General features: G+C 49.5%; 1 protein-coding gene across 5 annotated transcripts in view; it reads left to right on the top strand.

The window, feature by feature from the left end:
• Window positions 1-13209, top strand: part of MYLK (myosin light chain kinase) — a 217966-nt gene that overhangs the window by 189043 nt on the left and 15714 nt on the right. For all 5 annotated transcript variants that reach the window (XM_023516282.1, XM_023516280.1, XM_023516279.1 and 2 more), the window contains 2 exons: window positions 2589-2806; window positions 4773-4896. In XM_023516282.1, coding sequence (XP_023372050.1) covers window positions 2589-2806; window positions 4773-4896 — 342 coding nt within the window. The remainder of the gene's footprint in view (window positions 1-2588; window positions 2807-4772; window positions 4897-13209) is intronic.

Here is a 13209-nt window from a genome sequence, read left to right on the forward strand (position 1 = left end):
GGGAGGATACATTTGATCCTTTGGGATTAGGTAGTTTTGGAGATAGATATTTATTTATTCATTTCACTCACTCACTATTCATTTCTTAAGTACACATTTCCTCTGGCCCAATTGTAGCTTTTGACATCCCATCTCTGAGGGCGGCAACTTCTTTCTATCAAACCAATACTTTCCACCTATAGCTTTGAGAATTTTGAAAAGAAATCTATAGAATCATTAATTCTATTTGTTTAACCCCTTCCATTCTAGAAAGTAGACCATAAGAGCAATTGTCAAGATATATTTTATGTTTGAAGAGGATTGAACCTATTTGAATTTATATTGAATAAGTATTGTTAACACTTCTAAAAATGCATCAGTAATTATTGCCATGGCTCAGATTTCTACCACTCATTGCCTCAGATGTTCCCAGGGGTGTTGAAAATAATGGTTGCTTGCCTTTTCAGAATATTTTAAATATAAAAGAAAACATTTGGGTGCACCTTGTCTGAGCCATATCTTGTCAGTTGCAAGTAAGGGTCTAGAGATGAGCCAGACTTCTTATAGACATGTTTACAAACAATTTTACTCTAAGGCTGACTGGATTAAAAAAGAAAAAGAGCAGAGAAACAAGGTTGTGGATGCCCAGGGCGGGAAAGATCATTTCATGGGGAAACGGACAGATTTTTTCAGAAGATATGAATTTCAACTGGCTTCCCAGGAAAGATAGTTGAGAAAGCCAGTATTTCTCATTCTCACAGTCTAGTCTGGTCATAAGAATGACCTGGGGTACTTATTAAAACTATGGATCCTTAGATCTCTCCCAAGATTTTCTAAATCTCAGTCTCCAGAGGAAGAGTTTAAGAATCTGTATTTTTAACAAGAGTCCCAAGTGATTCTTCGAAATAAAAAAATTGATAGTTAACATCGAGCTATGTGCCATCGAACTCCTAAACATGTTACCTGTACTAACATGAATATTAACAGTATTCATCAGCAGTATTAACAGTATTCATCATTTGCAGCAACCTTGTGAGGTGGTGCTATATTTATCTGCATCTTACAGATGAGGAAATTGAAACAGCGATGTTAAGAGTTGGGTTAGCTTGGAGCCTTGGTGGAGAGCTCTGGAAATGGAGGACACAAGGACAAGAGCGCCACCTGCTGGCTGTGCAGGGACCTTCTCGGGTTGGTTAAAGGCAGCTGTTCAGCTCCCCTCAGTGGCCCCAGCACAGACTGACTTACCCAGCTCTGAAGTGTGTCCTGTGGCAGACACACTGTGGCAAGCTGGGCCTCACAATGCATCTCTCTCCCATTCCCTCTCTCTCTCCTGCAGGGGTTAGAGATGAGATCCATTTGGTCCACCACAAGTTGTCAAATAATGATTAATCTGTACTGAGCACCTAGTGTATGTTAAGGCATGATACTTTCCAAAGGATTCTACATTCCAGCTCTATGAGGTAGGGTCAGATAAGGAAATGGGCTCAGAAAGGTTAACCAACTTACCCGAGGTCACACAGCTTGCAAAAGGCAGAAACAGGATTCAAACTTAGCTTCTTCCCTCTTCACAATGGCTCCACTGAAGAGAGGGTACACCCTTATACAAGGACAGGCTAAGAACCAAGCCCACCCAGCCTTCTTCAACTGGTAGACCCACTGGCTGCTGTAGAAAGGTGAGCTTACTGATATAATATCTGGGTACTGCATAAGTGACCAAGGATATGCTTTAAATTTGCTGAGCAGTGAGCAAGGGAGGAAGGTTAAAGGACTGGGACAACTAAAGCAGTGGGGCCTCGTTCTCACTGAAGGGCAGGCCGGCAGAGGCCCTGGAGCCATTTTTGGCTGAGGACCAAGCAGCTGTGGCTCCAGAAGCATGGAGTTGATTGGACATGGAAGGATCTAGTGTCTACCCAGGTAGAAAGGACTACATTCCAGCCTGGGCGAGGAAGTGGCCCAGGGGAGACACACTGGTTATGGCCAAAGGGAGTAATGATGCTGTAGGCCTAGCTGGAGTAGGCAAATCTACCACAGATGTGGGTCCGATGGGTTACAACCAACCAATTGTAGGACATCTGCTGAGGCTCCTTATTGTTGGAGATCTTTTTCTGTCTCTGCCTATGCAAAATAAATGCTCGTGGTAACTGTGTTTTAAACTTTAGTTCCCTGTGACTAAACAATACAGCTAAAGTACAAGAATGTTCCCTTATGCATCTGTGATCATTTGAGAGGAAGAGACTGCCCAGTGGTCCCTCTTTTTGCGAAGGAGGTTATGTCTGGGTGTCTTCATTCACACCCTCCTCTGAAACAGCCTGGCCTAGATGCTGACCTCAATGTCCCAACAGCTTAGCGAGCACAGGGCAGGGCTTCCCAAGCAGGAGTCCAGGAGGCCCTGGCCCTCCTCCAGGGACCGAAGATGGCCTTGGACCCTACTCTGGTGATGAAAGATGGAGTTCAGGAAACTGTGCAGAATGTGCCTATCACCCCTGTACCCTGGGTCTTCCTGCCAGTCTGTTCCCCCAGCCTCCCTTTGGGCACACTCCCTGCCCCCCCCCGGCCCACACAGTGCTGTGATCTGACCCCTCTGCTATCCCCACTCCCTGTCCCCACAGCGTGTCTGGGGGTGAGCTGTTTGAGCGCATCATTGATGAGGACTTCGAGCTGACGGAGCGCGAGTGCATCAAGTACATGCGGCAGATCTCAGAGGGCGTGGAGTACATCCACCGGCAGGGCATCGTGCACCTGGACCTCAAGCCCGAGAACATCATGTGTGTCAACAAGACAGGCACCAGGATCAAGCTCATTGACTTCGGTTTGGCCAGAAGGCTAGGTAAGGCCAGTCCCTCCACCTGCTGTCCCCACCGTATAGTGGCAGGGGCTGTTCACATTCCACACATGGCAGGTAGAGGAAGTGGACAGTGTAGGGGTTAAACCCGAGACCTTGAAGACTGCTTAGGTTCCAGTCCTGCCCCGACCACTTACTGCTGTGTGCGTGGAAGCCTCAGCCTCCTTACCTGTGAAGGGTTTAATACTAGTGTCTGCCTCATAGAGTTGTTAGAGGGATCAGATGTGTTACTGCAGGTAAAGTGGTAGGAACAGTGCATGACAGTGATGACAATGATTATCTACTCTTCTGTTTTTCACTCTGGTGCCAGGAGTGGCAAAACTTATGTAGGTCACGGTGGTTTCTCTCATCTTTATCAAACCATACAGTTTACAGAGCACTTTCAAATTAAAAAAAAAAAAAAGATTCTCACTGTGAGGCAGGCATGGCAGATGTTATAAGCCCCAACTTAGAGACTAGGATGCCAGTGTTCACAATAGGTTTGCCCAGGAAGTCCCAGCTTAATCCAGGGGAAGTGCAAGGGTTGGAGTAGGGAACCCTGGGCCGAGTCCAGGGAGCTCTGCTGCTCCCACACTGGGCAGAGGAAGAGAATGGAGAAGTGGAAAGGCCTTCAAACTCCGCCCTGAAAGCACTTTGGTCAGCAAATGCCTGCCTCACATTTCACCTGCATCCACTCTGCTTCTGTACCTCTTTGATGTCTCAGTAATTGAGAAAACAGCTTCACCTCCCGACTCGGCCACTGGCCTATTAGCAACAAGCCCCAGGGCTAGGGTAGGCTGGCCTTTATTTCACTACTGGAGGGGGAGTAGGAAGGAGCTGGCCACACTAATGCCACCCAGGACACCCAGTTCTGGTTGAGGCTGTGTTTCTCATAAAAAGGAAAGAGGGGTCAGATAGGTCACGATTGGCTTGGTGGTCAGTGCAGCCAGGCAACTATCATGCCCCAATGCCAGGTGACTGCACCGGTCCTGCTCTCTCCTACAGGGGCAGAGTGGGGGCTGCCCCCGCCCCCAGCAGGGCCTGCTTTTGAACAATAACCACTAACATTAAACGGATAGGGAGGCCACTGGCCTCAGGAGCTGGCAGCATCAGAGAGCAAGGAACACAACATTCAAGTTCTCTGTTGCAGGGATATTGTGAAGACAGTGGTCTCCACCAAGGAATGATAAGAAAACTCAGAAGTGGTTCAAATGTAGCCGGAAGGGCCTCGGAGCAGGAGTTGGGGGCAAACCTTCCCTATCATAAGGACTGGTAATGACTTTGTTGTAGAACACTTTTCACAGGCCCTGCAAAGTTAAGAGTAGAGGAAGCCCATAGGCCGCAGGCTGGCCACCCCCACTGCTGACTGTCTCCTCCTACAGCTGGTACCTACAGCAGGTACTAATGGGCAACTCTGATCTTTTATGGCTAAGAGGTGCTGCCTTGGAGTTAGGGTCTCTCTCACCTGCCCTCCCAGCAGCTTCCAGAGGACAGGACCACCATGGAGCTGTGTTGAGGCAGTGGGTGAGCTGGGGAAAGCATGGCTTGGGAGTCACATGGGTTGAGTCTGACCGCCACTTATTGAGTGGAGGAATCACTTCCCTGGCCTCAGTCTCATCGCTGGTAATACAGGTATCACCCCTTAGGATTGGTGAGACTATTAAATGGGAAAATCCTTGTAAAGCTGATAGCAGGGAACATAAGACATAGTGAATGTTAGAGATTATTATTAAGCATAAGTCAGAAGGATCACATGGCAGGTGCTTTACTGGCCTCTTCTCTCCCTGGTTGCCCCACCCGTGGGAGATAAATGTGCCATGTATTGATGTCCTTGCTTTACAAGGAGGCCAAATGTCTCTGTGCCATCCCAAGGACAGAGCACCCAGGGCTAGGTTAGGGCCAACCCACAGAGGAGGGCAGTCCCTTACCCTGTGATATGCTGGGGATTGATCCCTCTCTATCCTGGTTTCAGAGAACGCTGGGTCTCTCAAGGTCCTCTTCGGCACCCCAGAGTTTGTGGCTCCCGAAGTGATCAACTATGAGCCAATCAGCTACGCCACAGACATGTGGAGCATCGGAGTCATCTGCTATATCCTGTGAGTGCCCAGCACATGGGCTGGGGCAGGGTCTCGTGGAAGGTGCCCAGGCTATCCCGACGCTATGCGGAAGTGGCCAGGGTGGGTCATGGTGGGGATCCCACCCCGGAGTCAGGAGGCTGTGGGCTCCAGACAGGTCAGTAGCCTGAATCACATTCTGTAGCATTACATAGCTCCACACACAAGGTCCCCACCTTGGGCCCCTCACTATCCCCAAGGCTACCCAGCCTGGGGCCCTCGGCCAGGAGGGTGGGAATGCGGCTGTATGTGTGTCCTCACTTGTGTAGGTGGCTCTAAGAGGAGAGAGGGAGCCAGGTGCATATCTCGGGGTATCCTCCTTGTCTTCAGAGGACAGCACCCCACCCTCAGGGGAGGGGGACCCCAAAGGCCTGCCTCATCTCTGAGTCCAGTATAAGGACTTTTGAGAACAGAGCCTTCAGTGGGACCAACCGATTGGCACAGTAATTAGAATTGGGAAATCAGGTGGAAAATATGAAGACATTTCAATTAACAGTGCTGCAGGAAGAGAGGGGTGGCCAGCAACCTAGGTCACTTGTGTGCGTGGACCATCTAGGGGGGCATTGCCTTAAATTGCAGGTTTGGATTCAGGTCTGGGGGACCTGAGATTCCACGTTTCTAACAGGCTTCATGTTGCCAACGGTGCTGCTCTAAGGACCACACTGGGATTAGCACGGCCCTTAGAACACACTCTTGGTGGGTGAGGTCTTGCTGACTTTGTCCCTGAGGCCTCAGAAAGGCCCTGAACTTGTGTGGCAATGTGCAGTCACAGGATGGTCTTGCTGAAGATGAGATATGTGTTTATTTAGTAAGAAGTATTTTTGTTGTCAAAACAAAAGAAAAAATATATTGTTACAGAAAACTTGAAGAGGACTTCTAAAGGATACTTTCTTGGAAGTATCTCAGACCCAAGTTTGAGAAAAGGCTGTAGATCAGCGGTTCTCAACCTGTGAGTTGCAACCCACACAAACTGTATTAAAGGTTCACAGCATTAGGAAGGTTGAGAACCACTGTAGGTGGTTCTGATGCATAGTTGGGTTTAGGAGCCAGTGCTACAAAAGCTTCAGTAGAAGTGGGGTGACTTTTGTGCAATATGGCTTTCTTACATGCTCAGGAGTTTTACTCTGATGGTGGCCTGTTAGGACAGCCCACCTCAGTGGAACCTGTGACACAGTTCTGTACCCTAAACAGTCATCTCCCCTGCCTGGGATCAGCACCAGATCCCAGGTCAGTGAAGAAAGCATGGGCTGAGCATACATTTCCCTGCCTCTCCTCTCCCCACGCCTACCCACTCCTGAGAACAACAGGGCTGATGAATAAACAACCAAGCCAGGTGCTTTACCCCTGCTCCTCTGGTGAGTAAGAAACAGCAGGGTGGGGGCTCAGCCTGCCCCTCCTGGGGTTGTCTGAGGCCTGGACGGTGCTCACACTGATCTCTGACCCTGGAGAAGCAGTCCTCAGCTAGGTTACTCGGTGTAGACCCAGCTGCCTTATGGCCCACCTGGTCCAGGGGACCCTCTCCAGCCATCAGAGAGCCTTGCCTTGCTGTTTGCCCTTCAGTTTTCCCACCACTGTGACACAGGGTTGACCTGCAGCCAGTCTTTCCATATAGGATCTTTTTTTTTGAGACAGAGTCTCACTTGTCACCCTGGGTAGAGTGCCATGGTATCATAGCTCACAGCATCACAGCAACCTCAAACTCTTGGGCTCAAGCGATCCTCTTGCCTCAGTTTTTCATTTTTAGTAGAGATGGGGTCTCGCTCTTGCTCAGGCTGGTCTCATGAGCTCCAGCGATCCTCCTGCCTCTACCTTCCAGAGTGCTAGGATTACAGGCATGAGCCACCGTGCCCAGCCACTCCACATAGCATCTTCACTGGTGGGCTGTGGCCAGGACTCAATCCTCCTTTGCCACTGAAGTGACTGGGACCAAGGAAGCCCACGTAGCGGCCCACTTCCCACAGGCTGGGGAGGGTAACCAGCCGTCCCAGTTTACCAGAGTATAGGACTGTAAATGCTAAAATGGAGACAGTCCCAGGCAAACCAGGACAGTTGGTATCTCTGCTGGTCAGTGACAGAGCAGTGGCTAGACTGCTCAGTAAATTTTCACAGTGAACATACCTGTGTCACCTATATCCAGATCAAGAAACCAAACACCTCCAGGGCCCTGCAACCCTCTGGTGCCGCCCGCAGAGGTAACTCTGTCCTGTGTCTAATGTCATGGCTTAGCTCTGCCTGTTCTTGAACTTTATATAAATGAAATCATACAGAGAGAAGTGGCTGGCTTTTTTGTTTGGCACCATCTGTGAGATTCACTCAGTGACTCGGTGTTGATGTGTTGCTGTAGAGTGTTTGTTCTCAGAGCTATGTGGTATTCCATTGTGTGAACATAATCCAGTTAACTTATCCATTCTACTTGGATGGACAGTTACTCAACTACAAACTACATGGAGTATTATAGCATCTTAGATTATCACAAGCATTCTGGAGTGTGTTTCAGTGAACACACTTATACACTTGTTCTGCTGGTTGGCCTTATAATCTAGAATTATAATTACTACATCGTAAGAGTACTTTATTGTAAAAGGAAAGTTCTTCTAGGTGGAGAACCAAACTCAGTAATTCACTATACTACCTTGTTTGCTTACTTTTAGATTACTCTTTTTATCTTCTTTTTGTCTTTTTTTAATTATAATGGAATATATTGAGCGTTGAACTTTTAGATTACTTTTAAAGCTAAGACCAGAGTTTTCGGAATGGAGTAATCATTTTGATGCTGAAGGTGTTTGGACAGGGAGTTCTGTGGGGGAGTGTACAGGCCAGGAGGACAGAGACCAGCTCAGCCTGGGTCAGCCCTGCACACCTCTTGGGTCTTGGACAAACCCCCTCCCATCCCCCAACCCCGCCCATGAGCCACTGTCCTCTGGGGCTTTTCAGGGCTGGTTTACACAGCGTGGAGGATGAGGTCTGGGACAGTCTCTTCTGAGTGCTGCTCTTTGCAACAGAAAAAGGGGCTGACCACTGGGAACTGTAGAGCCCCTGCGGCGAGCAGCCAGCTGAGGCTCACTGGTGCCCCTAGTGCCATCCTTTGTCCCACTCTGCCCTGTCCGTCTTTGGAGCTGGCTGTCTCCCTGGCAGTACTGGTCAGGGCCACTTCTACCTTTGTCCCAGGGAACCCTTCCTGATCTCCTTGCTGGGGCGAGTAAGAGATGGGAGGCCAGCCTGGGAGGAAAAGCACTGCACTGTCATAGTAGGGAGTCTGGCCCCACAGGAGAACTCCTGCAGTGATTCCCACACACGCCCCACAGAGAGATTAGGGCAGTTCCTATTTTCGCACCAGAGACACCAGCCCAGCTGCCAGCTCTCATGGGATTTGGGCTGTGCCTTCTAGGCAGGGTAGAGACGGAGCAGGTGGGGTCGTGGAGCCCCCACCCACCGCCCTGAGCCTGAAAAGAGACATTAGATCACATGAATACCTAGAGGCCTGAGTTAGCAATACCCATTTGGTTTCTGGCAGGAAGAGCAAGTGCAGGGAAGCTCAGAGCCACACGTCCATGTGGGAGAAATCATACACCTGCCTCCTTTATGAGGCCTCCTGCCCTCTGCCATTCCTCCTCCCCTGTTTCCTAGATTTGGTGCTGCCCTGCTGCCTGTGGGTAGACCAGAACAACCCTTTGAGCCCTGCCCTCAGTCCTGCTCCATAATTCCTTCTCTCCCACCCTGCCCCCACACCAGATGGGCAATTGCTGCTCTACCTCCCCGCCCCCACATCCTGCTGAGTGTGTCAGCAGCACAGACTTCCAGGGCTGTCCCATCCTGCGGTGTGGTCAGGGGGACACCAGGAGGGAGCGGAGTGTGCAGCAGAGAGGCAGGCGAACTCCTCGTGGGACAGCAGCACAGACAGCAGGCCAGGAGTTCTGGTGCCCTCCGCCTCCCAACTCAGACTCACCCCACCCCTCCCTACTCCCTCATCAGGTCCAGCCTCCACCTCCAGGTTTTGCTTTCTGAGAACTTGGGCTGTGGTTAACAAAACTGAAGCTCAGGGGCCTGCTTCCTCAGCCATTGCCAGATGATACTCAGCTCTACCCGTGGACCTGCCTAGTCCTCTCAAATCCAGCCTAGTATCCCATGGCTAAAATGAACAAAAGACTAGCCCCTTCCTGCATGTTGGATAGTTCTGCTGGCAGATGTGTGGTCTTCTTAGCTGGCCACTCATGCAGCTAGGTCATCAGCTGCTGCTTGCAAAACAGCACAGAGAAAGGGCAGTCCAAGAGGCATGTCAGTCCTGTTCTCCTGACCTCTGCCCTGGGAGCAGAACAAGCCTGGGCACAAGATCCCCTGGGTGGAGCCATGCTGCAGGGAGGCTGAGGATTAAGACACCCTGCAGTCCTGACCTTTGTGACTCACTGGCACAATGACTAATATTTCACTATGAAACATGAATGCAGAGACTCTGTTTACACTGGAGATGTCATGTGCAGAAAAAACAAAACATCTGAGAACCTACCCAGATTGATTTGTGCAAAAAACAGATTAATCTATTAGTTGAAAACTAGATAAGACAGGAAGGGAGGTAAAGAGTTGTGTTTTAGGCTCAGCACCTGTGGCTCAAGTGGCTAAGGTGCCAGCCACATACACCTAAAGTGGTGGGTTCGAATCCAGCCAAGGCCCGCCAAACAACAATGATGGCTGCAACCAAAAAATAGCTGGGCATTGTGGCGGGTGCCTGTGGTCCCAGCTACTTGGGAGGCAGAGATAGGAGACTCGCTTGAGCCCAGGAGTTGGAGGTTGCTGTGAGCTGTGATGCCATAGCACTCTACCCAGGGGATAGCTTGAGGCTCTGTCTTAGAAAAAAAAAAAAGAGTTGTGTTTGGGCGGTGCCTGTGGCTCAAATGAGTAGGACGCCAGCCCCATATACCAGATGTGGCGGGTTCAAACCCACCCCATCCAAAAACTGCAAAAAAAAAAAAAAAAAAAAAGGTAAAATAAAAAAGACTTGTTTATGATACCTGATGCAAATTCTAGCAATAAAGAAAAAGAGTTTAAAAGTCCTGCAAAGCCCTACCACCCAGAAATACTGTTACTGAAAATTTGGGCATTCTCTTTGTCCTTATGTCATCATGCTGTACATATATTCCATGTTTTATTTTACAGATGTGAGTTTTTGTTTGTTTTCTGGTTTCTTTCTCTTTTTTTTTTTTTTCTGAGACAAAGTCTCACTTTGTTGTCCTCAGTAGAGTGCTGTGGCCTCATAGCTCACAGCAACCTCCAACTCTTGGGCTCAAGCAATTCTCTTGCCTCAACCTCCCAATTACCTGGGACTTACAGGCACCCACCACATGCCTGGCTATTTTTAGAGATGGGGTCCTCTCTCTGGCTCAGGCTGGTCTCGAACCAGTGGACTCAGGCAAACTACCCACCTCGGCCTCCTAGAGTGCTAGTATTACAGGCATGAGCCACCGTACCCAGCCTTTTATTTATTTATTCTTTTTTTTGAGACAGGGTCTCTATCACCCAGGCCAGAGTGCAGTGGCATTGTCATAGCTCACTGCCACCTCAAACTCCTGGGCTCAAGAGATCCTCCTGCCTCATTCTCTCAAGTAGCTGAGACTACAAATGCATGCCATGACACCTGGCCAACTTTTTTGTTTTCTGTAGGGAAAGGGTCTCACTTTTGCTCAGCCTGGTTTCCAACTTAACATGCTCTTTAATAGGGAGAATGCAGGGGGAACAAACCAGGCCAGGGGTACAGAGGGCATTTCAAACAGATGGGTTGGAGGAGGAGCACCAAAGGCTGGTGGTGAGGAGCTCCCTGAAGAGGCTGGCATCAAGGAGCTCCCCGACTGAAGCAGCAGGGAGATTAAGACCTATCTTTGCAGGATTACAGTTCCTAATTAGGAAAGGAGGTTTGCAGAAGGGGACGTTCAGCATTCCACAGCAGGGCTGTTTGCTTTTCCTGTCATCTTTCTGAGTGTGGCAGGACTTCCCCCGTCTTGGTTTCAGATGGAAAATGTGAAGACCAGAAGAAGCAGGTAGCTGTTAAGCCAGAGACAGGCTGCTTCTCTATGGGGCTTGCTTAGACCGCCCAGCATTGCAGAAGTGGGGAGAGCTGGGAATCCCCTAGGAAGTCTAGAGCAGGCCCCTTGGTGTATAAAGGGGGAAACTGTGGCCCATAGAAGGAAAAGGAGTTGCATATAACAGTGTAGACTCGGAGACTGGTGAGCTCCTACCCTTCTTCATGACTGAGAATGATTCTCTTTCCTCTTAAAACATAAATCAGTGTCTTGCTTTACGAAAATGCCATCTACAAAAATCTATTATTCAGAAACACAAATATGTTGATTAGAAGGATAAGTCACATTGCAAAAGCCTTCTTCCCTTTATAAGAGAAGGAACCAGAGGGCTCCTCCCATGGCAAGCTTCCTTCCAATATTTTATGTGGATTTTGTTCTCCCAAACTCCATGTTTGGTACAAGTATATTTCATAAGTTAGCCCTCTGGAATGCCAAAACTGCTCCACAGCTGTTAGCACATTGTTGTTTATGATGATGGATTCATAAGGATTTGGGAGAACGGACATTAGAAAGCCCTAATTTAAGAGTTTGATAGCATGAGGGCCCCAGACCCATCTGTGGGGCTCAGTTGGGGTCAGGGCAGGATCAGCTACATAATTTGCAAAAGATAAGAGTTGGGACCACTTGTTCCCAAACATTATTAAGATTTCGAGATTTCAGCAGCAGAGTATTAAAGCAAGCATGGGGCCACCTAAAGGTGGGACTCTGAGGTCAAACACCCATGCGGCTGGCCCTAGCTCAACATGAATGGTGGGGTGGATTGCTGGTATGGAGATGAGGTGCCCAGAGGTGAAGGGCAAGGCTGATAAACCACAAATCTGGTCTATCCAGATATCCAGATGCTTTATTTCTTCTCTTCTTCTATTTTTGTCTCCCCAGCTAGAGTGCTGTGGCATCCTAGCTCACAGCAACCTCAAATTCTTGGGCTCAAGCAATCCTCTTGCCTCAGCTGGGACTACTGCGTGCACTACCACGCCGGGCTAATTTTTCTGGGTTTTTTTTTTTTTTTTTTTAGTAGAGACAGGTCTCTCTTGCTCAGGCTGTTCTGGAACTCCTGAGCTCAAGCAATCCACCTTCCTTGGCCTCCCAGAGTGCTAGAGTGCTAGAGTTACAGGCATGAGCCGGTGCACCCAGCAGCTTTGCGATTCTTTACCTTCCCACATCTGTTTGGCTTAAGCTCCCAGTAAATGAGTCACTCCTGCAGTCACAGACTGGCAAGGCAGGGGGGGAGTCTGGAGAACCCCACAAATTGCACAGTAGCTCAGGTCATGGATGGGCTCCTGACTACGGGCCAGGCCTCGAGCTAGTGCTGCACACTCCAAATCACTTAATGTGCAGAGAAACAGCAGCACAACACGGCAGCTAAGAGGACAGGCTCCAGAGACAGATGCCTGGTTCAAAGCTCACTGGCTGCAAATCCTGGGCAGGTTTCATACTTGTGCTGTGCCTCAGGTTCCTCAGCTGCAGGACAACATTTTAAGGGTTACCTGCGTTATGAGACAGTATTAAGCTCTTGACCCAGTGCCTAGCACACAGTGATGTTTGATGAATGTCTGCTGCATCGGGGTGATGCTGATGCTGAAGAAGGAGTGAACCCCCCAAGTCAAGTAGTAGCATCTCCATTGTAGAGAGGGAAACTGTGACCCAGAGATGAGGGGAATTGCCTGAGGTCACCCAGCAAATGAAGATGCTGGGCTCTTTCCTGTCACAGTACCTGGCAGGGAAACTTTCTGGTTTTGTGTAAATTCAGGTGCCTGAACCCATAATGCTGATTCAAAGTCCATCCATTAGCTGGGCACACACTTGCTGGGCCTCACGTGTGTGCTGGGCCATCGTCTTGAAGCTGAAGGTGTATAAAGAAGGAGGTGGGAGGGAGGGGACTGAGAGTGCAGTGATTCTCGCTCTAGCTCGTGTCTGGTCCCTGGAGTTTAGGGGGGAGGAGAAGACAAGGACAGAGGGACCCTTCAGCCTGCTGAGTTCCCCGTGAAATTCACAACCAATCCAGTTCCCTCCACCTCAGCCTCCCAGGCAGGTGCCGTCAAGAGGCAGGTGATAACCTAAAAGCAACCGAGACATCACAGGCCACAAGAACTTCTGGGGAGCCACACCCTGTTTTCTTTCCATGAGTGAAGGAAAGACAGGAACAGAGCTCACAGAGCCTGAGTTTGAGGGTGTAGGGGGCTTGCCGTCTTTTACCTCGGACCTCAGCACTCACGTGGGGACC

Source organism: Otolemur garnettii, unplaced genomic scaffold, assembly GCF_000181295.1.
Source record: "Otolemur garnettii isolate 467f Iridium unplaced genomic scaffold, OtoGar3 scaffold00089, whole genome shotgun sequence".
Classification (NCBI taxonomy): Eukaryota; Metazoa; Chordata; class Mammalia; order Primates; family Galagidae; genus Otolemur; species Otolemur garnettii.